This window comes from Drosophila santomea, chromosome 3R (genome assembly GCF_016746245.2).
Source record: "Drosophila santomea strain STO CAGO 1482 chromosome 3R, Prin_Dsan_1.1, whole genome shotgun sequence".
In the NCBI taxonomy this organism is placed as follows: Eukaryota; Metazoa; Arthropoda; class Insecta; order Diptera; family Drosophilidae; genus Drosophila; species Drosophila santomea.
In genome coordinates, this window is record NC_053019.2 from 24,739,953 (window position 1) to 24,767,756 (window position 27,804).

The 27,804-nt window shown below is 42.3% G+C and overlaps 3 protein-coding genes across 4 annotated transcripts in view; 1 reads left to right on the top strand and 2 right to left on the bottom strand.

Moving 5' to 3' along the window:
• Positions 1-6,997: 6,997 nt before the first annotated feature.
• On the bottom strand, positions 6,998-12,028 carry LOC120452456 (protein bride of sevenless). 2 transcript variants are annotated; one of them, XM_039636685.1, is made up of 6 exons: positions 11,966-12,028; positions 10,345-10,517; positions 9,521-9,991; positions 9,004-9,453; positions 7,465-8,924; positions 6,998-7,398 (listed from the first exon to the last, which is right to left on the bottom strand). In XM_039636685.1, exons 2-6 carry the CDS (start codon positions 10,394-10,396, stop codon positions 7,141-7,143), a joined length of 2,691 nt encoding a protein of 896 aa, XP_039492619.1. In that variant the 5' UTR covers positions 10,397-10,517; positions 11,966-12,028; the 3' UTR covers positions 6,998-7,140. The 2 variants fall into 2 exon arrangements, with proteins under 2 accessions (XP_039492619.1, XP_039492620.1); XM_039636686.1 differs by having other exon boundaries at positions 11,951-12,011.
• A 312-nt stretch (positions 12,029-12,340) lies between these two features.
• On the bottom strand, positions 12,341-14,716 carry LOC120452457. Its single transcript, XM_039636687.2, has 3 exons — positions 13,626-14,716; positions 13,442-13,565; positions 12,341-13,386 (listed from the first exon to the last, which is right to left on the bottom strand). Exons 1-3 carry the CDS (start codon positions 14,565-14,567, stop codon positions 12,620-12,622), a joined length of 1,833 nt encoding a protein of 610 aa, XP_039492621.1. The 5' UTR covers positions 14,568-14,716; the 3' UTR covers positions 12,341-12,619.
• A 3,412-nt stretch (positions 14,717-18,128) lies between these two features.
• Positions 18,129-27,804, top strand: part of LOC120451787 (cardioacceleratory peptide receptor) — a 33,268-nt gene continuing 23,592 nt past the window's right edge. Inside the window, exon 1 of the mRNA XM_039635738.2 lies at positions 18,129-18,590. The gene's annotated coding sequence lies outside the window, so the exon portion shown is untranslated. The remainder of the gene's footprint in view (positions 18,591-27,804) is intronic.

Sequence of the window (27,804 nt, forward strand, 5' to 3'; positions counted from 1 at the left end):
GTTTTGTGCAGGTGTTGTCCGAATTAAAAATCAGTATGGCAAATCCTAATAATATAATAAGACCATCAGCTTTTAGTTCAAACGAAAGACCGGTGCCCTCAGAAAGACACGACCCGCCTGAACAGCATCGCGTAGACATGAGTGTCGAACAGTTGACAGCATTAATTGGCCAAACGGTGGCCCAAGTTTTACCTGGATTGATAAAACAAATGAACAACAATACTCTTGACTTTACTGACGTGAGCGACCAGGTCGTCGAGCCCGAATACAGAAATAATTTAGCGGACTTTGACAGGGTGCCTGATATCGTAAAATCGATCAGGGAATTCTCTGGAAATCCAGCAGAATTCGGGTCTTGGAAAAAGAGCGTTGATAGAATCATGGAGACTTATACCCCATTTGTGGGTACTCCAAAATATTATGGTATACTTCATACCATAAGAAATAAAATTGTTGGAAGTGCTGATGTGGCACTCGAGTCCTACAGCATTCCGCTGGACTGGAAGGCCATGTCGAGATGTCTCACTCTGCATTACGCAGATAAACGGGACATAACTACCTTGGAATACCAAATGTCAACTTTGGTTCAAGGCCACCAGCAGTCGGTGGAAGACTTCCACCAAGACGTCTACAAAAATCTGTCGCTTATTCTAAATAAAGTCGGCTGCATGCAAATGAGCCGAGAATCCGAGCACTTTGTTACAAAAATGTACAGAGAAAAAGCTCTGGATACTTTTATCAGAGGCCTTCGAGGAGATTTACCTCGCCTTTTGGCAATAAAAGAGCCAGCTGATCTCCCCTCAGCTTTACATTATTGCCTTAAACTTGAAAATCAAACTTTCAGGTCAAACCATGCGGCGAATAAGGGTCAACAGTCGAGTTTCAGAGGAAACGAAAAACCCATTCCGGCACCCCGCAATTTTCAGCCGTCGAATGCCTTTGGCCATCGACAGCCTCCACCGGTCCCTCCACGACATCCCATGAGGAGACCTCCACAATATTTAGGCCAGCCATTCCCGGCGCCAAGGCAACACGTGTCTAACTTCGGTAATGCACCGTTCATTCCACCCCGACAAAACTATCAACAGCAATGGCAACAATATAATGCCCCACCCCGTCCCTTTGCGACCAAACCAGAACCAATGGACGTGGACGGCAGTGTACAGACGCGAAACATTAATTATATGAATAGACCACACTCGGACATAAACAAACGACAAAAGAACTACAACATCCAAACAGTGAACATGAGACAGCCAAGTATTGAAGTAACTGGGTCCAGTTCAAGCATGACAGGCTATCAACGGTCGATGCAAGATTATGAAACCCAGAACAATATAAACGGCACACTAAATGAATACTGTGATGGACAAATAGACAATTTGGACAGCGAACAACGAGACCACGTGTTGCATTTTTTAGAGTAGAAGACTCCTCACTACCATACTTCGAATGTAGAGTGGGGAGTGGAAAGGTTTTAAGGGTGTTGATTGACACAGGCTCTAATAAAAATTACATCCAGCCCAATTTGGTGACGAACGCGATACCAAATAACAAGCCTTACATAGCTGATACTCCAGGCGGTGATGTAAAAATATCGCATTACAAAAGAGCAAGCCTTTTCGATTTCGAAATAAAATTTTTTTTGTTACCAACGCTGAAGACTTTTGACGCCATACTTGGCAAAGACACAATGAAGGGAATGGGAGCGCAAATTGATTTGAAGAACCTAACCATGACACTGGAAAACGGGAAAAGAGTTGTTCTCAAAGAAAAACAGTTCGAGGCTGTTAGCACAATTAGTCCGAGAATAAAACACTTAGAGGTGGAACAGAGAATGATATTGAATAAAATAATTGATTCGTATCCAGGTCTCTTCGCAGACCCGAATCAAAAACTAACCTACACAACAAGTGTAAGGGCAGCAATCCGAACTATATCGGATACGCCAATATACTCAAAATTCTATCAGTACCCAATGTCTCTTAAAGACGAGGTACACAAACAAATTTCCGAACTTTTACACGATGGAATCATTCGACCCTCAAGGTCACCTTACAATTCACCAGTGTGGATTGTACCAAAAAAACTCGACTCCTCTGGCAAGAAAAAATACAGGGTGGTAATTGACTATCGAAAACTTAACATGGTAACGGTAGCGGACAGATACCCTATCCCTGACATTAATGAAGTGTTGGCCCAATTGGGAGACAACAAGATTTTCTCAGTGCTCGATCTGAAAAGTGGGTTTCATCAGATTCTTTTAAAGGAATCTGATATCGAAAAGACCGCCTTCTCCATCAATAATGGAAAATATGAGTTTACACGACTCCCATTCGGTCTGAAAAATGCACCGTCAATTTTCCAGCGCGCACTGGACGATATTCTTCACGAACATATCGGTAAGATATGTTTCATTTATATTGACGACATCATCATCTTTAGTAAAGATGATGAAACACATTACCAGAACCTTGACACTATTTTCAGAACTCTTCAGCAAGCCAACATGAAATGTCAGTTGGATAAATGCGAGTTCATGAAGAGAAAAGTGGAGTTCCTAGGCTTCGTCGTGTCCGACAAGGGCATTGAAACCAGCCCAACCAAGGTACAGGCAATCTCAGACTTTCCAATTCCAAGGACACTCAAAGAACTGAGATCATTCTTGGGATTATCCGGATATTACAGGCGATTTATTCCTAACTACGCTAAGTTAGCAAAACCACTTAGCTCGCTTTTGAGAGGGGAGGATGGTCGAATTTCCAGGACATTATCGTCAAAAAAATCCGTCTCCCTTAATCGCGAAGCAATAGAAGCCTTCAAGAAATTGAAGAGCAGCTTGGTTTCTCCAGACGTAATACTCCACTACCCGGACTTTAAGAAAGAATTTCACCTAACAACGGATGCTTCCAATTTCGCAGTAGGTGCTGTTCTTTCACAAGAGAACAGACCCATCTCATTTTTATCGAGAACACTCTCGAAGGCGGAAGAAAATTATGCCACGAATGAGAAGGAAATGTTAGCCATTATCTGGGCTCTAAAAAAGCTAAAAATTTACCTTTACGGTAAAGCAAAGGTGAAAATCTTTACTGACCATCAGCCTTTGACCCATTCTCTCAGTAGTTGGAATGGAAATGCGAGGATTAAGAGATGGAAAGCATACCTTGAGGAATATGACTACGAAATTTTCTACAAGCCAGGCAGAGAAAATACTGTAGCCGACGCTCTGTCCAGAGGACCGACAGTCGAACAAATTAACACAGTAGCCTCAACAATGCACAGCTCTGACAGTTCGAGCCATGGGCTGATACCTAGCGTTGAAGCCCCGATAAACGCATTCAAGAATCAAATTTTCTTCAGGGAGTCCGAGTCAGAGAACTACTCATTTAGCATTCCATTCCCGACATTTCAAAGGCATTTAGTAGATCGCAACTTGTTCACACCCGATAGTCTCTTGTCAGATTTGAAAGAATATCTTAACCCATCCGTGATTAATGGAATTTTCACATCCGAGGATGTAATGGGGAAAATTCAAATTCTCTACCCCATCCATTTTCAGGGTTTCAAGATTAGATTCTGCCAAAGCAAAGTCAAAGACCTTGTTAACGAAGCCGAACAAGAGGAAGAAATACTTAGGACACATAACAGAGCACACAGAAATGCTGTGGAAAATAAAGCTCAGTTGTCCGAAAGAGTATACTTTCCTAAAATGAGGAAAAAAGTTTCGGCTATCGTGAATCAGTGTTTGGTGTGTAAGACTGCTAAATATGACAGACATCCCACGCATCCAGAAATAAGACAAACTCCCTTGCCAGAATACCCCGGACAAATTATTCATATTGACATCTACTCGACAGAACGACATCTGGTGCTCACGGCGATTGATAAATTTTCCAAACTGGCCATGGGAAGAGTTATCAAATCCAAAGCTGTAGAAGACATTAGGAAAGCCCTAAGAGATATCGTGTTTTATTATGGAGTGCCTAAATTAATAGTAATGGACAATGAAAAGTCCCTCAACTCAGCCTCTATCAAATTCATGTTGACAGACCAGCTGGGTATTGAGCTCTACAAAGCACCTCCGTATAAGAGTACAGTAAATGGACAGATAGAAAGATTTCACTCCACACTCTCTGAAATAATGAGATGTTTGAAAGGAGATGGAACACATAGGGGCTTCGAGGAACTTCTCGATAGGGCCATCTATGAATATAACTACACTGTCCATTCTGTCACAAAAAAACGACCTCTAGAGGTGTTCTTCGGCAGGATAGCTACCGTAGCTCCAGAAAAATATGAACAAGCTAGACTGGACAATATAGACCGACTTAGGCAAAAACAGGAAACCGACATAGAATACCACAACCGGACAAGAAAGCCCATAAAGACCTATATCAAAGGGCAAGAAATTTTCGTTAGGGTTAATACAAGATTAGGTTCTAAGTTATCAAGTAGATTTAGGAAGGAACTAGTTAAGGAAGACCGAAGTACCACAATATTAACAGAATCAGGGAAATTAGTACATAAAAGTAACATAAGATCATGATTGCTTCAGAATAATTACTGTGGCCACATCGATAGACAAGTAGAACATAGAAACATTAAACGTACTGATTAACGTAACCACGAGAATTAAATTTGAAACGATTCGACTTTGACAGACGAGTTGGCCATAGGTTTGCAGAATTAGATTGGGCTCGTGAAAGAAGAGATTGCGTTGTGAATGCGTTTCTGCGGAGCGAGTTTAAATTGAATGAGACCAGTAGCCTACTTGAAAACAATATACCGATTTCTGCCTTGACGGTCAAATAAATGTTAAAACTTTCACACGTTCTCGCTTTACACAACGGAACTACAATTTGAATGCCATTGAAATCTCCATATTGAATCAGTTAATTCCTTATTTCTTATATTTTAAAACATGATCAGTAAAGGAAACTAATAATAATAAATAAATAATAATTTAATTTGAATAATAATAAAATTTACCAATTAAAGACGAAATGTACGGAATCAATGCCTTCTGCAAAGGTTCCAATGGTCTAAAAATATGTAGATATAAATTCATTAGTAATTTAGTAAAAACCAGAATTTTAATAGAAGCAATCAAGTTGTCAATGCAGAACACATCCGAGTTGCACAAACCTCGAACGCACGCAACAATCAACACCTGGCATTCAAACCATTAATGCTGTGCCCAAACTACCACGAATCACCCCACCAACGATGCGACTCAAAAACATCCCATCCTTATGATGACCGCTCGAGGACAAGCGTCAATTAAGAGGGGAGGAGTTATTGCCCTGCAATTGATTCTCTAACATCTTGTGGTTCCACATAGTCTCCGCTGCCATCAACGCCAACGAACGGTTAAGCGCGACATCGACACTTCTGCGCTGCGCCGCGGCCGACGCCTGCTGCGCCGCTGCCGACGACTTCACTTGATTGCTAGGGACTTAGGGAAACATTTTGTACGCTAGATTTAGTTTCAAATGATAAATTGCAATAAACGGTCGCTTGCGATCTTCAAAATCAAATCGATAACTGTAATTATTAACTTATATGTACAGATATATAGAGATAAATAGATATCCATGTGCCATTCGATGTTTTCTCGCCTTCGGGCGCACGCCTGCCATCTAACGAATGTGGCATCATTAGTTCTGTCATAGTCATAAATCATACGCCCTGTGGACCGCTGCGTAGCCGGCAGCACGCCAAAGAGGCAAGAAGGCAAGGAGGCAAGGCGGCAAGGACGAGCGGAATTGCGGCAGGACTGCATTGCTAATAATGTCACGTAGCACAGCTTTTGACAGTCAAGTGTCACACACACACACTCCAGCCGGAATCCCAGATTAGGCGCTGCTCAACATGGCCAATTATGGGAGGCGGTTGCAAGGATCTGCGGTGCGGCATAAGTCCCACTCCCTTTGCATATTTCTTCTCTAATCTCGCGCAAAAGCACCAAATTTAATTACAAAAACTGTGCTGCAAATTATGCCAAAGCATACGCAAGGACGCCAGAACATAGCAGCCATGCGAAAATAAACAGGAAAATGGCAACGGAGGGAAAACTCATTTCGCAGTGCTATCGCCGCCCGGCAATCAAAGCAAACCGCCCACGAGCGAATCCTTATCCTTATCCCTGCACCAATCCCAGTCCCAGTTCTTGGCAGGCCAAGACATTTCCTTTTTGTGTGTCGGCAAATGAAGTGCAAATTATGCCAACGGCCAGTGCAGGGAAACAGCGCGGAAAACAAAGCGCTTTTCGCGTTGCCGCGAAAAGTATGCCATCCGCAAGCCACAGATTGTGAGGATTTTTCGAGAGGGGATTTTTCGGGCGAGATTACATGGTAAAGCATAACTTTATTGAGGTTGGCCTGGATCCTATAGGATCTAACTCATGCCAGCCACCACCATCCTTAACCTCCCTAATGTTTTGCGCGTGGCATTGTCAGCAAAATCGGCGCCATTTCAAATGGTCGCGTGTAGTCGGTAGTTTGTGGCAACCTCGCTTTTTTGCCTTTGCCGGCCTTTGCGGCTTGATAGCATATCTTGTTGCGCATTTGTCCATGTGCCATGGTCAATGTTCTTGCCCCGGCCAGTGTCACCCTGACGTCAGCGTCCTCCTGGGACCATCACCCCCCCTCTCAACACCCACTCACAAACTCACCCACTCATCCAAGGCCAAACAAATGGGCGTCCAATGTCGCGTGACGCACAAGGATATCGGCTCCTGTGATTGCCGTCGCTGTTTCGCCTTAGATGATTTTTCCTATGGCTCGTCTAGCTTTCGTTGTTTGCCCTGTCACGTGTTTGCCCAGCCAATTAGAGTTATAGCCCGATTAAGAAAGAGCCAGGAGGCGAAAGTCGCTGAGCTTTCGCAGCTTTCACTTAGCTGGCGCACAAACCGTTCTGCCAAATATATGTTGTACGATGAAAAAATTACAGGAGCGGTTTGACTCAGATTGAAGGGCCACAAAAATTCCTGTGACTATATTAATTTGTATCGATTTATTATGTATTTAATCAACTTCTATAGGTTCTTGGTTCGTCAGTGATTCAAAATGTTGGACAGTTCTTAGCTGAATTCACGTTCTGGGAGCGTTGACTAGAAGTGCCTTACTGCACACCCTTGGGCTAAAAACGGGTAATCTTGTTGTGGTCGGGCGAGGGCGGCAGCGAGGACACCGAGGATCGGGATGGACTCTGCTGTGGTCGAGGTGGAGGACGTTGTGGATTGATGTTGGCATTGGCCTGGCGGAGATTGGCGAAGAACTGCTGGCGACGTGGGCCACCTCCTCGAAGGGGTAACGTGGGAATCTCACTGGGCGATTGGTGGTTCACCTCCTCCTGGGAACAGTGCCGCATGGCGGGATTCACGCACTCGTAAACACTCTGTAAGAATAGATTTTTAAGTTAATCAGGCAAGTTTTTTATTTTGGTAATTTTCTGCCAACCTACCTGTTCTGAGGAGTATTGATTGTTCTGGGCGAAAGCCAGCGAAGTGAGTGAAGGCAGAGCTTGGGCAATATCCGACCGCTCGATACCCCTTACGATGAGGAAGGTGCGCGGTATCAGGATGCCCACCAGCACCGCCCAACCAGAGGCCTGCAATCCCAATGGAATGGCCGCATCCCTCCACTCGTCCCCGAACAGGGATAGCGCTATCCAGGCCACCCAAATCACCATAATGAGAACCGATCCAATGACAATGAGTATGCCCTCCCGATAGTTACGTTGGGATCTGTATATAGAGGGTATCAAGGCGCCCACACAGCACAGCAGCGCAAAGTCGTAGGCCAATAGGCCCCACAACCAACGGCCGTAGTAAATATTCTCGCAGGACACGGTCTCCGAGGCGACGTGCATCACGACCAGAAGTTGCACGGACATGCCCACTTGGGCCACAACACTGAAGGCACAAATCACCGCCTGGATATAGCCATTCACGTGGGATAGGAAGCCACCTTCGGAGCCAATCGAAGCCAACATCACGGCACGACAGAGGAGCAGGGAAAACACAAAACAATAGACCAGGGTCATGATGAACACCCTAACCGCACACAGGGTATTCAGAGTCTGGGCATCCTCGAAGGTCACATGCGAATTGCGCTGCTCACCCACGTATTCAATCGAAAAGGGCACAAAGGAGCAGAAGACCAGGATTAGGGAGAGTAGGAGGAGAATCGAGGTGGCCGGATTGCCCTCGAAGACGTCGCCCAACGAGATGCGCACCACAATGAACACCAGGATGGCCAGCGTGGCAATCAGGCCCAGGATAGCAGCCGTCAGCCCAGTTGCCACCCATGTGTCCATCTTGATGCGCCAGAACATCACGGATTCGCCATCGAACAGGAATGGATACCGCCTATTATCACCGGCACTGTACTGGCAGTTGAACACCTGACCGAACTTCGTCTTCAGCTCCAAACTGGTGTGATTGTCCCGATTGTAGTGATAGTACGTGGTCACATTGGTCACAAAGTTCTGCGACGCAATCTCACGCAGTTCGGTACGTGATTCCCCCGTGATCTTGTCCAGCGTCAGCACTTTCTTCTGGTACATCTGAAAGTTCATGGAGGTGCCCAGCTTGCGCATCAGCAGCAGCGACAGGATCTCAGCCGTATCATGGGCTTGTCGGTACTCCGATGTCCGCCAGTCCTCGATGAAGTTCAGGAAGTTGAAGCAGCTCTCCAGCACATACAAGTCGTGCTCCTCGCCTCGCTTACAGTGCTTGGACAGGGATCCGCGCAGCCAGTTCATCAGGTCGATTATGGAGCCGGCGAAGCTGAGGACTCGCGATGGCACCACACTCTTCCCGATCAGGATCTCGTCCAGAGCGGTGGGCGTGGCGTCCAATTCCACGGCAGTGCTCAGGTCGATTTCGTTTTCCATCAGGACAAAAGCTCTGTTTGGTAGGTCTAAAAAGAAAACGAACAAGGAGTAAGGGAAATTATAAAAGGTTAATCATTAACTTGAATGAATGATGTCACTACCCACCTGCCAGAAATTCATCGTCTGTTCTATCGGTGGGCACGGAAAAGAGAGTGCCGTTTTCCTTGAAGTGACTAGCCAGCTTGTTGCCAAACATTATGTAAACATTCTCGTCACTCTTGAAGTGCATGAGGCACATGTGCTCCTGGCGAGCGGCTTCCATGAATTCATTGTACATCTCCAGCGTTTCGGTTGCTATTTCCACGGATGCGATTTTTTCGCCCCAAGGCATTTGATGCAGCAAGTGCGCAACCTTGGGAAAAAGATGCGCCCGCGTTCCCGGTATGGGCCAGATATTGTATTCCAAGTCCTTGATAACAGACTCCAGTTGTTTGTACAGCTCCCAGTCCACGAATATGCCCATCGAGTACGTCGTGCACTGCTGCAGAAACTGCACCTCTTGGAGCAGCAAGTTCTCGGCCAAGCTGGCGTTGTCGATGCTGATGGCGCGAATTCCTGCAATGCAATAATATAGATTTGTTTTTAATGCATATATACATATAAACAGCAATTCTCTACAAACCAATTTCAAAGTCTGCCATAATAAGATTGGCCTGGTTCACACGATTGATAACGAACAACGCGGAGTCGGGGTCCTTGGTCAGGACACTGAGCACCACATCTCCTTCGAGTATCCTGACAAACTCCTCCTGCTTCCGTATAACCGTTCCCTCATCCGCACTGTTCACCGTCAACTGCAGACCATTGAGACATATTTCCGGCACCAGACTGGCAGTTGTTCCACTGCTGGCTCCCTCGGTTGTGGATGAGATGAGTTGGGCCAGCTGACCATCCACGGAGCTGGAGACTTCATCATCGGTGGTTGAAGCCACCGTGGTTGGGGCCTTTGTGGTAATACTGGTGGGCTTGGCCTGCTGACTTGTGGGCTGTGGTTTGGTTATTCGAAGGGGAGCGGACTTCTTGGTGGGTGATGTCAGCTCTACTCCATGGCACTCCAAGATGCAGAGCACTGTGACTAGGATGCACAGGAGAGCTGTGGAGGAGTACTTTGAATTAAACCTTATTCGTAAGTGTTATTAAATTAATCTTCGTATATTCGGAACACTTGTCTAAATGAACAACCAGTTGATTCCTTCCTATAAATTAAAGTGCCTTTGTTCTGGTTGGCTTGGTGGCTTGCTGAATGCCAAGACGATTGAAATGGTAATTGATTGAATTATAGTTGAATCAAATATGCACAAGAATTTTCAACCACCAAATCAAACATGAATGGCATTTCCAGAAAAATACAGGTCTTGAAATACTCTCGGTATAAAAAATCCTCTCAAGTTGCCATTCATTCCATTGCACTTCACTGCTGCCTTACGACATTTACTGAGCACTTACCCACTGGTAATGGCTTTCTCCGTCCAGATTGCAATGCTTCCTTGACCTTCATTTTTAAAGTTTTAAAGGATTTTAATTAAATACACAAAATGTCCGTTGATAATTAAGCAGCGCAACAGTCTTTCCTTCAACATGTACTGATAATTGATATCATTTTATTTTATTTTTGGTTGCTAAAAGGGAGAAAGAAACTGGTAAGTTGGATATTAGCCATTGTGCATTTGTATTGTATTTTTTATTTTTAACTGTTGCCATTTTTTTGCCGGCCACTTTAACCATTTTGCCGACTGCATGGAGAGTGCTGCACTTTAATCGCATTAAAAATTGTCACACCAACACAGACTTTGGCTTGGCACAGTTTCCACTTTTCCATGTCTGTTTCTTCGTGATTTTCCCCACTATCAGTGCAAAAGTAATGCGGTGGAAAATATTTCTGTTTCGCATATTCTCTCACTTCGGGAAAATCAATAGAGTTTTTTGTGGAAGCCGAAATCTGGAATTTATGGCACTGCACATACTCATTACACAGATTCACGCACTGGGCCCTCCGACAGTCAGAGCCACATTAGTTTTGGTAACAGCCATTGGCAACAAAAAAAATATAGAAGAACAAGGGAACACACATTGAACGCCTCAGTGATTTTAGGGTCAATTAAACGTTTCTCGTTTTATATTTGCCCAGTGATGTACGCAGCACTCAAACCATACACACATATATATACATTTATTGTTGGCCCGCGAACAACCAATTTGATTTGGTAAGCCCCTGTGTTAACGGGTGCAGTATTGCAGTGGCCCGCACAATGCAATTATATTCTATTCGATTTTTTTTGTCTCTATTTCAGTTCAGTTCAGTTTATTTTATTTTAGTTTTTCCGTTTTCGAACACACCCCCTGGAAAACCGAAGGCGGAACACCGATGTGGCAATGTTTTGCACCTGTTTTGGCCGTTTTGTTTTGACTAACTTGGCTTAGGCCCGGCACTCGCTGGTTGTTATGGTTATTGGCTCAAACAGTCACTCACAAAAATTGAGTGCTTTCCGCGTCGAGTGTACAATTTCCCATAATTATAAAAATAAATATGTACACCCCGAAGCCAGTTCAAATATTGGTCATTGCAATTAGCCAACTTGCTGGGCCAAAGGGTTACGGGTTTCGGGTTTCAGGGCGAATAAGGGTGGCCTGTCAAAGGTGCCGATCAGTAATTGCAATTTTGGCCAGTCTTACAGTTCAGCACTTGATGGCTTGCACAATGTTTGCTATCCTTTTTGGTTTATCACATGCACAAAATGCTGCATTTTATTTTATGGCTATCCAATGCAAATGTTCAGTGGAATATCCTTGGAAATAGAAACGACACTCGGGCCTTGGGCTTTGACATTCGTTGGGCGCTTTTCCGGGTTTCGGGGTTTTGCATAACACTTTTAATTCACGTCAAACGCAACATCAGTTGAAAAACAAGCATTTTCATTTGACCGCGTTGCATAAGTTTAATTTAGAGCTCTTTTCCTCTAGGGGTTTAACTTTAATTGGCCGAAAAGTAATAAAAGTTTCACCATTTTGTCTTATTTCGATTTTTGTTATGTTATTTAAATATTTATTATACATTGGATAGACGCACCAATATGTCACCGACGGACCACAGCCACGTTTAAACGGTTTTGGCCAACTGAACTAGCGGAAGAACTGGCAGAACCGCGACACTCGTAAGCCCATAAAAATGCAGCTGCAGGTTAGTGGTTAGTGGCTAGGGGGTGGTCTTAGGCCTTATTTTCCACTCGACTCAGTTTTACCCGGTTGCCTGGGGGTGGGTGATGCCTTGTTTTGGCCAGCTCAGTTGGTTCTTGCTTTGCAGTCAATATAATATGCAGTTATTAGTGACACCAATGGGCATTACTAAGCGGGGATTGGGATTGCCAAGGGCCAAATAGGTCAGTTTTATGCTCAATGTAAGCTTTTCATATTTATAGGTGTGTATAATAATAAGAATGTAAGCTGGTTTTGAATTTTGAACATTGTTTAATTGTGATCCTGAAGATAAATTAAGTGAATACATGTACGCTAGGTACGATAACCTATGGCTAATTTGTCGAAAAATATGATTACATTTTTTATGTTTTACGTTATCGGAAAAATTTAGGTCATTCCAAAAGTAATATTGAAATAAGTATTAAGGCGATTGCTAAGAAAGTCTTCATTCCTTCAGTTTAAATGCTCATTCGTTTGTCCAATATGCTGAGCATTATATATATATATGTATATAGTCCAAGTGGCATTACTGACCATCTCCGGCGCCTTTGTTGGCTGCCCTTCGATTTAATTTGCGGTTCGGCCGGGATGTGGTTGCTCCACTTGGATACTTGAGGCCACAGTCGTCGTCCTCGCTGCAGGTCGAGATGTCCGAGGAGAACTGGAAGTCGTCCACTTCGGTGTAGGTCTCATCCGTACTATCGAGGGGCGTTTCCATCTCTGTGTCGTCATCCTTTTTATTCTTCTGACCGCCAGCGATGGTTCTGGAGCTTATGGCTGCTGGTTCGCAAAGTCCGCCGATGGAATTCTTCGGTAACAAGATGTCCTCGAGATTGGGCAGTTCAGCTGCCATTTGACCATTCATATCTTTCATTTGCACCTGATTGCAATAGCGCTGAATATGATCCAGAACTTCACGCACGCCCACTTCAGAGGATTTTACAACTAAACTTTGATCCGATGAGGATTTTCGTGCAGCTGGCTGCTGTGCTTTGGAAATGCTACGATAGGCACTGGAGTTCTTCACGGACTCGTTCAAGTCCTTTTTTGTGGTAATAGGCATTTTGCTTTGATTCCTCAACACTTTGCTTGCTTGTTGTTTCGATGGTTTTCGTGTTAAATTCTGGGTGGCTGAGGCTGTTGCTTCTAGATTCGCCTTCGAAAGACTCAACATCTCGGGAGTTGGCTTTCCATTCATCAGCGATTGGTGCTGGTAAAACATTTTATCGTACTCGGACTTCATGCACAAGTACCGAAAGTGTCGCGAGTTTTCCTCGCCGTAGTAAACTACCTCTGCAAGTGCCAAAAAATGGTTAAAAATTTCAAAAATTAAGGGTAAATAACTCACTACTAGTGACTTGTTCCTGCAGCCTGTCCAGGTTCTCGTTCGTCTGCTTCAACTCGCCCGAGAATCTTTCGATCTTGTGGCTCAGATCACGAAAGTTCTTTCCCAGAGCATCGGATATGGTGTTCTAATGAGAATGTGTAATGTATAATTAAATAACAAGTTAATGAATGTGTGCAAAACTCACTCCTACGGCCGTCTGTACGGTCTGGCGAATCAGCTCGAAGAACTCCTCAGGATCGTCCTCCTTCTCCTCATCGTCATCGGCGGTACTCACGTGCACCTTGCTCGTCGGAACCGGCTGTCGTCCACGCGACTGCTTCTGATGCGGATGTGGATGTGGATGTGGATGCGGATGCGAATGCTGGAGGCGCTGCTGTTGCTGCAGCTGCTGCTGCTTGAGCTGGTTGTGAGTGGACATCTGCTGCTGCTGGTGGAGCTGGTGCTGCGGCGGATGCTGCATAACTCCGGACTGCATTTGCATTTGCATTTGATGGGCATGGGTATGCTGATTGTGCCGGCGCATATTGGCCATGTTTCCCTGCTGGGGCACCATTAGTTCCTTATCGGAGTAGTCGCCGTTGTCGTCCATGGGATAGTCGTGCCTCTGAGTATTGCCCTTTGCGCGGTGCTGCATTCGGTATGTCTCCTTCGGCTTGGACATGCCATAGCCATTATTGTTCACCGTGCCGTCGGCTGGGCTAAAATGCGGCACCTTGTTCATCGGCGGCTGACGGGCACTGGCCTTGTTGGCCATTTGGTTCCGCCTCGAGGACATGGCGTTATATGGCGATGGCTGGATATGGCCGGGAATCATCTGCGATATTGATGGCTGGGCCATCGAACCGGGTGAATTTCGCAGATTGGCCGCCGTCAACGGCAGATTTGTGGTGATGTAGTAATCATTTTCGGTGACAAAACTGCGCTGAGTGCGAGCATCGGCTTGTCGGGAGCTAATGGTTCCACCACCGCCAGTTGCACCGCCTGGACCCGATCTCTCGGTCCTCCCTGTTTTCTTGGTCATACCTGCATGGGAGATCGCCACCGACTTGACTGGATGCAAGGCATCCATTTTGGATCCGTACACCTCCTCGATTCCCTTGCGACGCATTGGGCGCACCATCTTCATCCAAGGGCTGTTTACCTTACCAAAACAAACTTTCGTTGACCTCGAGTTGTACCAATAAACGCAAATGCACAATAATGTATAAACTGTATTTGAAATATTTTACATTTATGTATGTTCTTTGGGGGACTTAGCTAAAATGAAACAGACGCATAGCAAAATGCTGAAAGTTATTACAATTGCCTACTAGATAGATTGGATATTGGAAAAATACGAGGAAAACATGCTCCATATTTTAAAAAGTTTGTACATATGTACCACAGCTGTGTAAATCTTTTCAGTAAAGTGAAACATTGTTTTGATCAATTGATCAATTTACGTCGTATTCCGGATTTATCAACAAACGGTAATTTCGGAATTATGGTTATTTTTCAAAATGGGTCCAACACATTTGATTAGCTTCCTTATACAAACAGCATGGACTGTATATACACTGAATGATAGATCTCCGCATCAAAATGGCATTCATATTGATTGCTCACTGCAGCGCTTCGCTAGCTACCAAATTTATTTTCACACCTCAAAGACCTCTTCATTATTCAAACCACAGGTGGTGAGGGAGTTTTCCCGTAAATTTGTTTACCTTTTGCCGCTCAACTAACCGCAAATGGCAATGACACAGAGCAAAGGTTCAATGTTTGCCCGTTTTGCCGGAAATATTTCTTCGATTCGATGCCAAATCAAATGCTAATGAGCTGCATCTGATTGTGCGTGTGGAAGTGGGTGTGGGTATGGGTATGGGTATGGGTATGGGCGTGGATTTGGTGTGGATGCCACTTGATGTTCGCTTGGAAGTGGTTCATCGTTCAAGAAATTATTACAAATATTTATCCGATTATTTACCTTTGAACCTCATCGAGCTGCCGTGTATCCAAGGCGAATGATTCGAAGGCGTTGGAGAAATCCTTAAGTAGGCAACTAGCTTTAAGGCCATGTCTGGACAGCTGAAAATAGACCGCTTAGCCTCAGGTTACAGACACTTAAGACATAAAGGGAATGCAAAGCGAAAGGGATTTGGAAAGGCGTGCTGAAGTGAAGTGCTGAAGGACCCTTAAAAATTGGGTCATCTGTCCGTGGGGACGGTGCCTTGAAACGGAAAACCCATGATGATGTCCATACCAACTCCTTGCCTCACATCCTCATTATGCAAATTGCGCATACGACGCGTGTGCTGCGTGTCACTGCAGGAGGCCTTCTCCCCTTTCTGGCAGCAAATCATTTTGTTGACAATCTGTTGCATGCGAATGTTATTAGAAACGAGATAATATCTGTGGAAATAATTTTCATTTAATGCACACCCTTCTCAGTTTCCTATCCCCTAAACGGCCCCCCAGAACAGCTCATTTAATTCGTTTGGTGTGTACCCCTAGTCATAAATATTAATGAACCATGAACGGCCGACGACAGTTGACTATAATTTAAGATCCTGGCCTGCAGTTGAGCCTTGAATTTCCGTCCACTGCATGTGTGTGCGTGTGCGCATAAATATTGCAACGTTCGAGGAAGCAACAAAGGTCAGACGGGCTTTATTTGTTGCAAATGCGCACAGAAGCTGCCATTAAGCCTTTGAGTAACATCTGAATGACGTGCATGTCGACATTGTCATGGTGATAGAAAAAATAATCACCCTTATTAGTTGTTCCCGGCAAAACCGACTTGATTGGCCGCTGTTCCATTCAATGGACTGTTTATCTGCAAAATGCCAACTGACTTGCAGAAGCATTGTGGAAAGCAAAACGTGAGCCATCCCAAAATTAATATTAGTCATTAGCATTATGCGAAACGATAAATTTTAATGGTACGCGGCATTAGAATTGCTTAAGGCGGAGACATTTCCAAGAAATTTATCACCCAGAAAAGACGCCCCGCAGCGCAGATAAATCATCCAAATGGTGACCACAAATTGTACAGCTTTCGCAATGCACATGAAATAAGAAATGTTTGCACTGGCACTTCTTTATTTTTAATTGCAGGCCGAGTCAATTAAAAGGCAAGTGAGTGCTGTTGCGTTTCTCTCACGCATAAATTTGTCGCCTGTCAACGAGATCCTTAAGACTTTTCAAGATTTTCCGAATACTTTGCGGCTGCCCACCCGTAATACGTCACTTGCACGATTTTAGCCTTCTATTTTTGGTTTAATGGCTAAGCAATTTTATGAGAACTTTAGAACTGAGCACTTTTATTGTTAAGTTGAATCAAGGATGACAAATCATAAGAAATCGTAGAGTACATTAAAATTGAGGCAGATAACAGAACAAAAACATAATTTTATTTGATGACAAACCATCAAATTGTTTTTTCAGTACATTTGAAAGTCTTATAGCTTATTCTAATAAATTTAACTTCTAAAATAAGGCTATATTTACCCATTAAGAGCATCCATCTATCGACTAGCTTGTGATTTTTCATCTATCTCGATTGTATTTATATTAAAAAGTACATATATTAATACGACCGGCGAGTAAATAATTGTACGCCTATTTATTTGCTTAATTTAAGAGCTATTTATTGCTGCTTATTTATTTAAAAGTATCTCCGCTGACAGACGAACATGACGAGCGAGAATTTCATCCTGTTCTCCGTCATTCTCGGCCGTGTGCTTTATGACAAAATGTTCACAATAAATAAATGCTACAACGAAATAAATTGCCGCTACAGATATCGCAAAAATAAATTTGCTTATTTATGCGATGCTGCCAAAGTTTCCAACAAATTTTGCAATTCGATTCGAATCGAGTGGCTCATTGGCTCATTCTCATAAATGCAGCTGCTGTCGCTTTGTTTTGTTTCGGCTTTTAATAAAAAATTACTCGACTCGACTTTGATTGTTGATGATTGTTTTCTGAATTTTGATGGCTTTTTGTCACGAATTCAGAACGCAGCATTTCTTTATGTTGCCCATTTTTTATACGCACTGAAGATCAGTGGGGTACGTGTTTCCCTTTTTGTATTATTTGTTTTTGTTGTATTTTGCCTGTTCACAGAAAACTGAATGAACTGAAAATACAATTTTTTGGTATTTGGGTCAGCAGAATTTTTTGTTGCCTCACTTCACTGGGGATCAATTAAAGTCATAAACATGGCGCTGCAATTTGTAGGAGAGTGCAATGCTCTTAATAGGTAATAGTACTACATTAATGCTTTATTTTGCATAGGTAAAACTGGTATCCAGCTTATCATGCGGTGCTGTTATCAGCGTGTGATAAGAAAGCTCGCAACCCGCAGAATGTTGCTCAACAATAAGCTCTTGTTAGCCGGCAACATAAACAAAGAACAGCTGTTTTGGCCCGCTCAGTTGTCGGCTTCTTTAGCCGGCTAACTGAAAATGTGGGGTGAAATCAGGCAGGTCACTTGTCGTGTGCCTTCGTGTTGCCATCGTCAACGTGCCAGCAGCAACAGCAACAGTAAGAGCAGCAGCAGCAACACCAGCCGCAGCAACAGCAGCAGCAGCAGCAACATCAGAAGCCGCAGCAGCAGCAGCCCAAACAGGAAAATCCGCACGACGATGCCACACACAGAAATTCAGTTCAATGCGAAATTTTGTTTGAACCAGACGCGAAATCTGTTTACGCCGCGTGGCAAAAATCGCGTTGGCAAGTGCGTAAGAATTGTCAACAACGCAAGCAGCCAAATAAAACATTGTTCAATAAGCCGCGAAGTGTTTTAAAATAATTTTAAAAATATTTAAAAAAATATATAAAAACACAAACAAAAGCCCAGAGGTGTAACAATTAATTTTGCATAGAAATCAAGTCATTATATTGGGCCAACGCGTGTGTGCAGCATCGAGATACTCACTTGTAAGACAAGCTAGTTGATAGCCCGACTAAACGAAGCTCATCAAAGTCAATCGCCTCCGGTGAAATCGCTGGCCAATTGACAGTGCCGCTTGTTTAACACATTTCTTAACACCGAACTCAGTTGCAATTTGAATTCAAAGTGTAATTTCAATTTCCATTTACATTTCGAGTGCACAATATTCAATTGGAATTGCAATTGCAATTTATGCCACGGCAAGTAGTTTGAGTGAGTATCGCGCCGCGATTGCGCAATTACTAAGCGCCATGCCTTGGACTCCGTGTCCATGTCGCCCTCTTAGCGCTTAAGTATCTATTCAATTTATATATTCGTTCGCATTTAGTTGACAGTGATTAATCTTAACATTTGAATGCGAACTCATGCTAAGCTCGCCAATTAATTTGCGCGCCTGGATTTCAATTTGCGAATGCGACTCAATTATGCTTGCTACACCAGGATTGCAATTCGCATTTATTCCAACATTGCAAACGGATCGAAATTTTTCTCAAATTATTAGCCGTGTTGTCACGACCCTCTCATTTACTATAAACAGCAGTAACTGTTCTGGGAAAATATTTACAAAATGACAGCTAAAGTTTATTAAATTACAATGGTTGGCATTTCCTGAAATTTGGCTGTGGCATTATTAGAAAATTCGTTGTGATATATTTAATTATAATAACGCGAGCTTAAAATGTAAACTATCATTGGGGGAATCCATTAAAATCCTCTTTATTATTGGTGCATAAAATTGAATTAAATTGAATTTAAGTTTTTTTCCTGGGTTAAGCAGCTATCAAAATATTCCAGTCGTATTGCGATCAAAAAAATTACCGAAGCAAAGGAAAACTTCGGCATTTACGGAAAAATTAATGAAAATATGTGCTAAAATTTACCTTATTAAAATTGATATAATAACGAAAAAAACTGATTATAAAATTGAATTGGTAATCGGGTTTGCAGATCTAAAATACTTCATTCGTGTCAGTTTATATGTGAATTATATGTATATATACGAATTATTGCCAAGGCAACACAAATTCTTGAGTATCACAAAAACTGTGAACTCTCAGCAATTTTTAATTAAAACCTACGAACTCTGAAGATTTATCCAGAAATGTCAAATAAGTGTTGCTTTGAGTTTTGGCTTAACACACTTTAATTATACTAAAATTAAATTACAATTGGGTTAAAATACAACACAGGAAAATAGAAATTTAATTATTTTCAATTAAAACGGAAACTTACTTAGTAAAGTAAAGGAGCTAGAAAATAAAGCACTCCATTAAGTTTACAGAATTTCTTCTGAGGATAATTACCACAGCTATGCATAGGAAAATAACTTTGCCAGATACGTTTTGACCCATTTAAATTACCGAGAATGTCCGCAAGCTGTACAAATAAATGTACTTCAACCTGAAAAGACCTCAGCTACAGTTGTGAGTTATAGAAGGCAAACCAGACTAATGTGCATGAATAAACCAAGGCAAAGACCCCGCAACTTGACAGAAAATTAAATTCACTTCGAAATGTATAGTTGACAATTTCTCTCAAAGTGGCGGTTACACTCACCAACTGGGAAAAAGAAGCAAAGCCACCATAGCTGTTTGCCGAATCCCAGCTTTAATGGTGTTTGCCAATTAATAGAGAAATTAAGGCAAGATAAAGTTGAACAAGTGCACTTGTTGGCAAAGAAAAACTTAAGTTCCTTTGCTCCATTGCTGCTCCATTTGTTGGACCGGCAAGTGCGGAAGTTGGCGAAATAGCGAGGCACAAAAACACACAGAAGGTCGAGTAAATAGAAAACTTTGCTACCCAAAAAAGAATGGTATACTATCAGTGGAAAGTCAGTTATGAGCAGTCAACACTCAACCGAACCGAACACTTGTACAATATATGTTACATACATATGGACAACTCAATTCCCGACTCAAAATCAATCTCTAACCCCTCCTCTAACTACTCCACAACCACAAGTCATGTATCTTTGTGGGGATATGTGGGTCAGCAGCGGTGTTGATTGTGATTGATCTGCGTTTAATGCCATTTTGTTGTTAGACGGAAGCGTAAAAATGGTCAGCCAGGAGCGATGATGTGGCACAAATCTCTGCCAGAGGGTCCCGCCATCCGAGGAGGAGAACTTTTCTGGTTTTCTGGTTTGGGGACGTAGAGTTTGGGGGCCAGTCATCCGAGCTACACATGCTCGACATATTTATGAAGTTGTTAACTTGGCCGTGGCCAGCGTTGACATGCAATCCGGCCGACATATGCGGGGTCTCCTTTTACACAATTTTACGAGCTTATAAGTTTTGGACTCAGGCTAATCATGTCCTTGTGTGGCGATAATAGGACCGTAAAATGCGCATAAATAACATTGCACGCAGAAAAATATTATAACAATTTAACACACTCGAAGCAGTACCTAGGATATGTGTGGTTTATAGGAAAGTCTAGAAGGTTTTCATTATTTGTTTGCTGTGTAAACACATGTTAGGTGAAGTTTGTCTTGGAGTACTCCTTAACAGATATTGTGTGAATTGAAGCAGAAATCCCTTTCAGCTCCCAAACGACCGTATTCACTTGCATCCCAACCCATTCACGTCAAAAACATTAGGCAAAATGGAGGAGCAGGAGCGATCCGAGCTGAAGACAGCTAGTCCAGATGTATGCAATGGAAGTGCCAGCCATATCACGTATGAGCTCTATTTGCCCAATCCAATCCAACGCCATTCCCATCCCATTTCATCCCCAAGATACATATTTGCACAGAGATACGTGCGTGTAAAATTGCAAATCGCATTCCCAGCTTTGGTTTGTTTCAGTTCCCAGCCACTGACAGTTTTTGATGCATTGATTATGATATTCTCGGTTTTATATTTGTACTTTAGCAGCTGCTTAAGCAAACTTCATAAATCAACACATAGAAAACCGGGGAAGAATTTTATGGGAGCAGGTTAGAAAATGTGGCTTAAAAATCAAAATTTCTAATTTCAAGTCGCGCCTCTTTTATTACAGAAGACATTAGTTTTTTAAAAGCTATCCATCGACGGAACTGTAAATCTTAAAAAGGGACAATGATTTGCCATTCGTCACGTTCTTATCGAGAAAGAAAGCCTCACAATTTATTTGTATCCATTTACCATTGAACTTCAGGCTAATCGCAACTTTACGTGTTTCACAGACATAAAAAGAGGACCCAACATAAAAATGAAACTCCGCCATTGATTTTTTGACTTTTCTGGGTTACTTTACAATTCACAAATTTAACATGCCGATGGCTCCAAAAAATAAAGGGCGGGACTGACATGGGATGGGCCGGCAATAACAGGAAGTTGTCTTTAATACGCCCACGCTTCTTGGCAAAACACACACTTTCATGATTGCAGTAAAGATACGCAGACAGACTGTCTATCACATTTCCCGGGTTTTCCATTTCCCCACGCATTTATTTTCGTATGCTGCACTGCTGCCGGAAACTTCAGCCCAAAGTTTATCATCTCCAGCTGAATGTGCCACTGATTTGCTGCCACTCCAATATGCCTAATTGAATCTTTTACATTCGGTTTCGTTGTTCTGCTCACCCGAATGCAGATAAATGTAGCTAATTTATTTATTCAAGTTAAATCGTTTGAGAAATTGGGTCACAATGCCTAGACCCAAAGTTCGTTAGAAGTGCGCACTGATTTACAATCTTTTAAATGTATCAGAATGGGGCGTTTTTTACTGGAAATTTGTGTGGCCAACAAATTTGACACAGGAAACTCAAACAAAACAAAATTGCCGATTTTCACAAAAAAAGTTTTCAACAAAGAGACGAGCAAAAAACATATGGCTGTTAATTGCTTGCCAACAATGGCCTACATTTAAATACAAATAGCGTTATAAAAACTTAATAGATTAGGACAGCATTTTCGCTTGTTGCAAAATCGCTAAAAAATATCAAATCACTAATGCGAATTTAATAAAATATTTCAAAAAATAATTTGCACGATTCACATTCACACAACTTAATGTGCCTACGACTTGACTCCAGAGAGATTGAGTTTAGGCAGAAAAAAAAGTCTGATTTATTGTGGCAAATTCCTCAGCAATACAAGGAAAAAACAAATGTCTTGAAACATGAAGGCAAAAAAAAAAGTTCCAAAAATACAAAAGTACAATGAAGAGCACCGCAAATGTGTGGCTGCTGTGCCAGCTGTCAATGATTTGTTTCAACCATTTCGCCTGCCGAGTGTCTCGTTAAACGCACATAAATATTGTGATTACCTTTAATGTGCTGACTGCCGGTCTGTCCATATCCTGGCAAGGACTCTCTGACTGTCTGAGCTGTCTGCCGCAGGACTGCGGCTGCTTTCTGCTGCGCTAGCCATATTTTTAATGATCTGTCTGCTTCGCCTTTCAGCGTCGCCCAAAAGGCTTTAACATAACAATTTACTTTTAATTCAAGCACTCACGCAGCTTAATCACCGAAGAGGCTGGAGGCCAATACAATAATCGTTGCTGACATTTTAACGGGCATTTCACACGTTTTATTGGCCGTGCAATTATGCATGAATCGCTGCGTCTGACACCTCAATAATTTTAAACTGTTATTGCTTCGCCATTTATTATCCCGATGTCTTTTTAATCAGTAGCGCAATATGTATATGCCAAAGTGTACCTATTTATTTGACTTGCTTAAAGTCCCATTTAAGTGGTACATTTAAAGCATAAATATTATTAATTCCTTTTAAGTGCTTGAATAATAAAAAAATAAACCTTTTTACATAATATATACGATACCATTTAATATTTTTGTATGTTTTACTACAAGTTTGACGACCCAACTCAATGGTGCTATTACTGCCATTACTCATATTAATCAGATAATTATTATCTCGAGTGGAGTGTCTGTCCCTTGATACCGATGCCTTTTTTTCCATTTTCCCCACTTTTTCGTTGGCTGTTTTTTTGTATCCGCATTAAGCCATCATGTTAATAAATAATGTAAAAAAACCTTAAACATTAAACATATAAAACATTTTTTTCTATTTTTTGACAAATAGTTAACTTGCAATAGTACTTAATTAACCGTTTATGAGACTACTTAAAGCCTAACAGATAACTGCTCTTAAATAAAATTAGTTAAGGTCAAGCATACTCATTACCTTAATCCTGGCACATTTTTCAAGTTAAGAATATTCTCCTACCAGCCCGCAGGAGTCAGAAGCCCCAAATCCAGGCGAAAATGTCACATAAATCTCAGATGGGCCATGGCCAAATTTATCGATGGCCCCCTTTATCGGTGCCGCCAACTGTCTAATTAGGCTTTTAGTAGGACAGGCCAACAAAAACGAGGATGATAAGCGATAAGGGAGACACATGTAACCAAGCAGGATTGAAGTTTTGGCAGCAGGTTCTGGCCGTTGACGATGACAAAAATGGCACCGAAGCAAAACAATAGCAGCTGGCCATAAAGTTGATGTTATGTTACTCGCACATTTTTTGTTTTGTGCTTTTCGAAGCGTGGGTTTTCACACCAAAATTGAAATCCGCCCCACGCTACGTGCCAAAAATAGCAAACAACAATATAGAAAGCGCCAGAAGCGAATTGTTTTCATGGTAATTTTGGCACAAATTAACTTGCAGATTGAATGTCGTTCATAAATGCTTCCTGCCAACTCTGCAAAACGAAATTTGTATCAATTTCCCATTGAAACTTTAGCCGAATATCATCGCCTGGACACACATATAATTTATGAAATTATATTCGCACATGCTCACTATGTTTCAATTGAAAATAGCACAGAGTATCAGAAATCGAACACCCGTCAACTTTGTTGCAACTTATTTAAATGCAAAAACTTTTCCCACCCAGGGCAAATGTGGAAGCTGCAGTGTTTTTCCAAAGGGTGAAAGCCCTTGTGCAGCTGACTGAATGCTTGAGCTTCAATCCTTGACGCTAATCGATGGTAAGGATTGACAAGAGAGTGACTTATGATGAGTGAATCAGAGTGTGAGTGAATCAGAGGATCTGAGGCGCAGAAACTAAGATTGTAACTTCACTAAAAGTTGTCTCCTTATTTATTCTTTCGCTCAGTATAACACCAACAAACAAAACTTTCTTTAATACTCCCCAACTTTATATATACATTATTCCATCCGGAGACCCTTGCTTATACGCCTGCATGGGTCATTTTGTTATATGATTTTATTATTCCTTATATCGTCTTCTATATGCAATCCAAATATTGCTCCATAAATAGTCCGCATTACGTGATTCATTTTGTTGACGATTGCGGGAGTCAAATGCGTATCACATTTTATGTTTATGTGCACATGACAGATGAACTTTGATAAGTTTATTAGTTTGACGAAATTGTTGAGCCACAAGAAAAAATAAGAAATCGCGGACAGAATATTTCCAACTTCGCTACAGAATGCCTCTAGCTGATTTTCAAGGTGGCTGATAGATTTTTAAGATCATTGTCAAACCACTGTCTTAGCCATAAAAGAAAGCACCATCTTGTTGAAATCTACATCTTCGAGAGGTGCTTAAAACAAACATTGCCAAAGTCATGCACGTTTGTCGCCCAATTGTATTTACATCTGGTTGATTGTGTGTGCGGACAAAGTGCTGCAATCAAAGGTGAGACACCTGGCCTCCAATGCAAAATCACAGGTGAGCTGGGAAAGCGGTGGTGATGAGCCCACATGAAAGGAGTAAGCGGTAAGCAGCATTTGCAGTCGTCGGCGCGTACGTGCCAGGCATTAGAAGTGCTATTCCCTAAATTTTCGAGACCAAGAAGTCGTCGCAATTATGCCGCTGGCGGGGATGGGGATGAGATGACGAGGTGAGGTGAGGTGCTCCACTCACCTGACACCGCCAGGTGCTTGCTCTAATGAGAGAGCCCAGGACTTCCACTGCCTTCACCTTGTAGGTGATTGCCAAAAATGGCATTTGCAGCATCTTGCCAAACGAAACGGCGATTGGCGGGGGCGGCGTTTATTGATTTTATTCAGGCAGAAGGGAATCGAGACAAATTATTTTACACTCGAGCGATTTGTGATATGTCTGCGACCTGCCCGCCCAACGCCAACCGCCGAATCAGCGCAACGCCTTCCCGTGATTGACAGCATTTCCAGAAATCCCAACTGAAAACAAAACATACACTGAGAACAGAAAGGGGCTCTAAAAATACTTGTTAAACGATATCAACTATTAACCAGGATATTTTAAGCATGAACACAGTTTTTTGAATAAAAATGTATTCCCGGCACTTTCTAAATAATTTCTAGGCAAGGTCTCACATTATTTCCCAGTGCACTGAAAAATAAAAGACGCTCCGCGCAATCTTTAAGTTTTGGCGCCTTCTGATTTCCAAGTTCATTGCTTCAGTCAAATTAAAATGCGTGTTTTGTGCCGCACACCCAGGGGCGCACCAATAATTACAGGGGGCTGGCCGGTGGTGCCCACGTGTGGCAGCTGATTGAAATCAACGTTGTAGGTGTCAATCTTCTTCTCTGTGCGTTGGCCAAAAAAAAAAAAAAAGAAAAAAGATACTTTTGGAACGCCCGTTGACTTGTCTGCTGTTGACTTATTTGCTCATCTGGCCCCGTGCCCAATTTAATTTCCCTTTTGGCAAAAATTTTCAATTGTTGCCTTTGGCTGCAAGTTTTATTTGTGCCAGCAATACATTCGTAATTGCTTTTCATAGTCGCTGCAGAGTGACTTTCTGGACACTTCCTGGCCGCAGCACTTGCTGCATTATTCAGCTTTTAATTAAATACTCGCGCGTGACTTTAATTGTTTGTCCATACGCACGATGCGACAGTTTTCCAGCGGCAGCGGCAGGTTCGTTGACCAGGCCAAAAGGAAAACGGCGTTTGGGGGGAAAACCCGCTGACAGCAGCTTCGGTGGTAAGTATTTTGATTAATTAACGAGCGACGGCCTTTGGGGGCAATAGGCATCGAAGCAGCCGAGCTCCCATCTCAGGACACCATGACACGCGTTTTAGCCTGAATATTCACAGTAAAGCCGCAAACGCAGGACCTGCCATCGAGTGGTGCTGCTTACTTGGCGATTTTCGCAATGTAAGGACTCCCTGCAACTAAGGTCCTTTCTATTTCAAAGTCAAGCCAGATTGGGCGCGATACTTGATGGGGCAACTATAAACTTGAATTTGCATTTTTTCCTGCCAGCGATATTCGGTATAGCATTTGGACAGCCGCCTTCAATACACATTATTCGTGGTTGGAGGACTTGAAAGTATTTTTATGCTCAAAGATAATCTAGGAAATAAGCTTATTGTGGCCATAAAACTCCAGTTTGGAACTTTGAAATTTCCTTTTCCTCCTTTAAAATTTGTTTTTCTACTCAAATATTATCTGCCCATGGCCGTAAAAATCGAGGTTTAAAATTAAGATAACTTCGCCCACAGCATTTAAGGGCTGTTGTTGAAATATTTAAAAAAAACATATTTAAATCGAGTGGAAATTGTTTCCAAGTGAAATAAATCATTCTTCTTTTCACAAATCAGCAAAGATGTTTTCAAACTATATAATTGATTATAGATTTTCATTCCTTATTTAAGCCATATGTATATTGTATAAGAACTAACTCTCAGACTTGGCATCACTGCCATCGCTTTCGAATTTTCCCGGGAGTTGCGGTTGTGGCGCTTTCTATTTTCTGCATTTGCGTCTAATTAAGTCAAGTTCAAAATTCTACTTAACACAGAACGCGTTGCTCTCAGAACAGTTAGCAATGTATGTGCCCTGCATAATTTATACCCACAGCACGGGGCATATAGCTCACTCTTGATATACTATATCTCACAGATATACAAGTAAATGCCTGGTGATGATAGAGGAAGGGAGATGGAGAGTGAGTGAAAGGGACAGGCGCCTGGGGCTGTGGTTAAGCTTTCGTGGCATTTGGTTTTCATTAGCTAACTAGTAGAACCCATCAACTAAGTGATTTAACTGTTGAACAGCAGTATTTGCGAATACCGAATGCGTTGAGGTTACTTCTTTGGAATTCTGAAAGGGCTCAAACTAAATGGAAATTTATTACTACAACCACACAACTCATTTGCCAGGAGAAACAATTACCTGCAGTGCATACCTTGAATACGCATAAATAATAATAATTTCCCAGCAGAACGGCGGAATTTCTTCCCCATTTTTCCCCCATCTCAGTTAATTAAGGCCCTCCAGCCACTTTGGCGATTACTTTTACGCAGGAATCAGCAGGAACTGAAGGCAGCATAATTTATTTATAATTGACTTAATGGACTTAACCATTGCCTTTCACTCGACACCCCGTTTTTATTTCACTTGAATTAATTATATTCGCCAATTTGAAGCGGTGTTTTTTCCTACACCTACTGGCGAATACGTATATAAAAATAAATAAAGGGTTTTCCTTTTGCACACCCATGTAGATATCAGTTTTCAGGG

Coding starts and splice junctions, on each gene's coding strand:
- LOC120452456 (XM_039636685.1), bottom strand. CDS start 10,396: ATGAAGGTCAAGGAAGCATTGCAATCTGGACGGAGAAAGCCATTACCA. Junction 9,992..10,344: donor GAGAAAGCCATTACCAGTGG/GTAAGTGCTCAG, acceptor ACTCCTCCACAG/CTCTCCTGTGCATCCTAGTC. Junction 7,399..7,464: donor ATCAATACTCCTCAGAACAG/GTAGGTTGGCAG, acceptor CTATTCTTACAG/AGTGTTTACGAGTGCGTGAA.
- LOC120452457 (XM_039636687.2), bottom strand. CDS start 14,567: ATGAAGATGGTGCGCCCAATGCGTCGCAAGGGAATCGAGGAGGTGTAC. Junction 13,566..13,625: donor CCGTACAGACGGCCGTAGGA/GTGAGTTTTGCA, acceptor CATTCTCATTAG/AACACCATATCCGATGCTCT. Junction 13,387..13,441: donor GCAGGAACAAGTCACTAGTA/GTGAGTTATTTA, acceptor TGGCACTTGCAG/AGGTAGTTTACTACGGCGAG.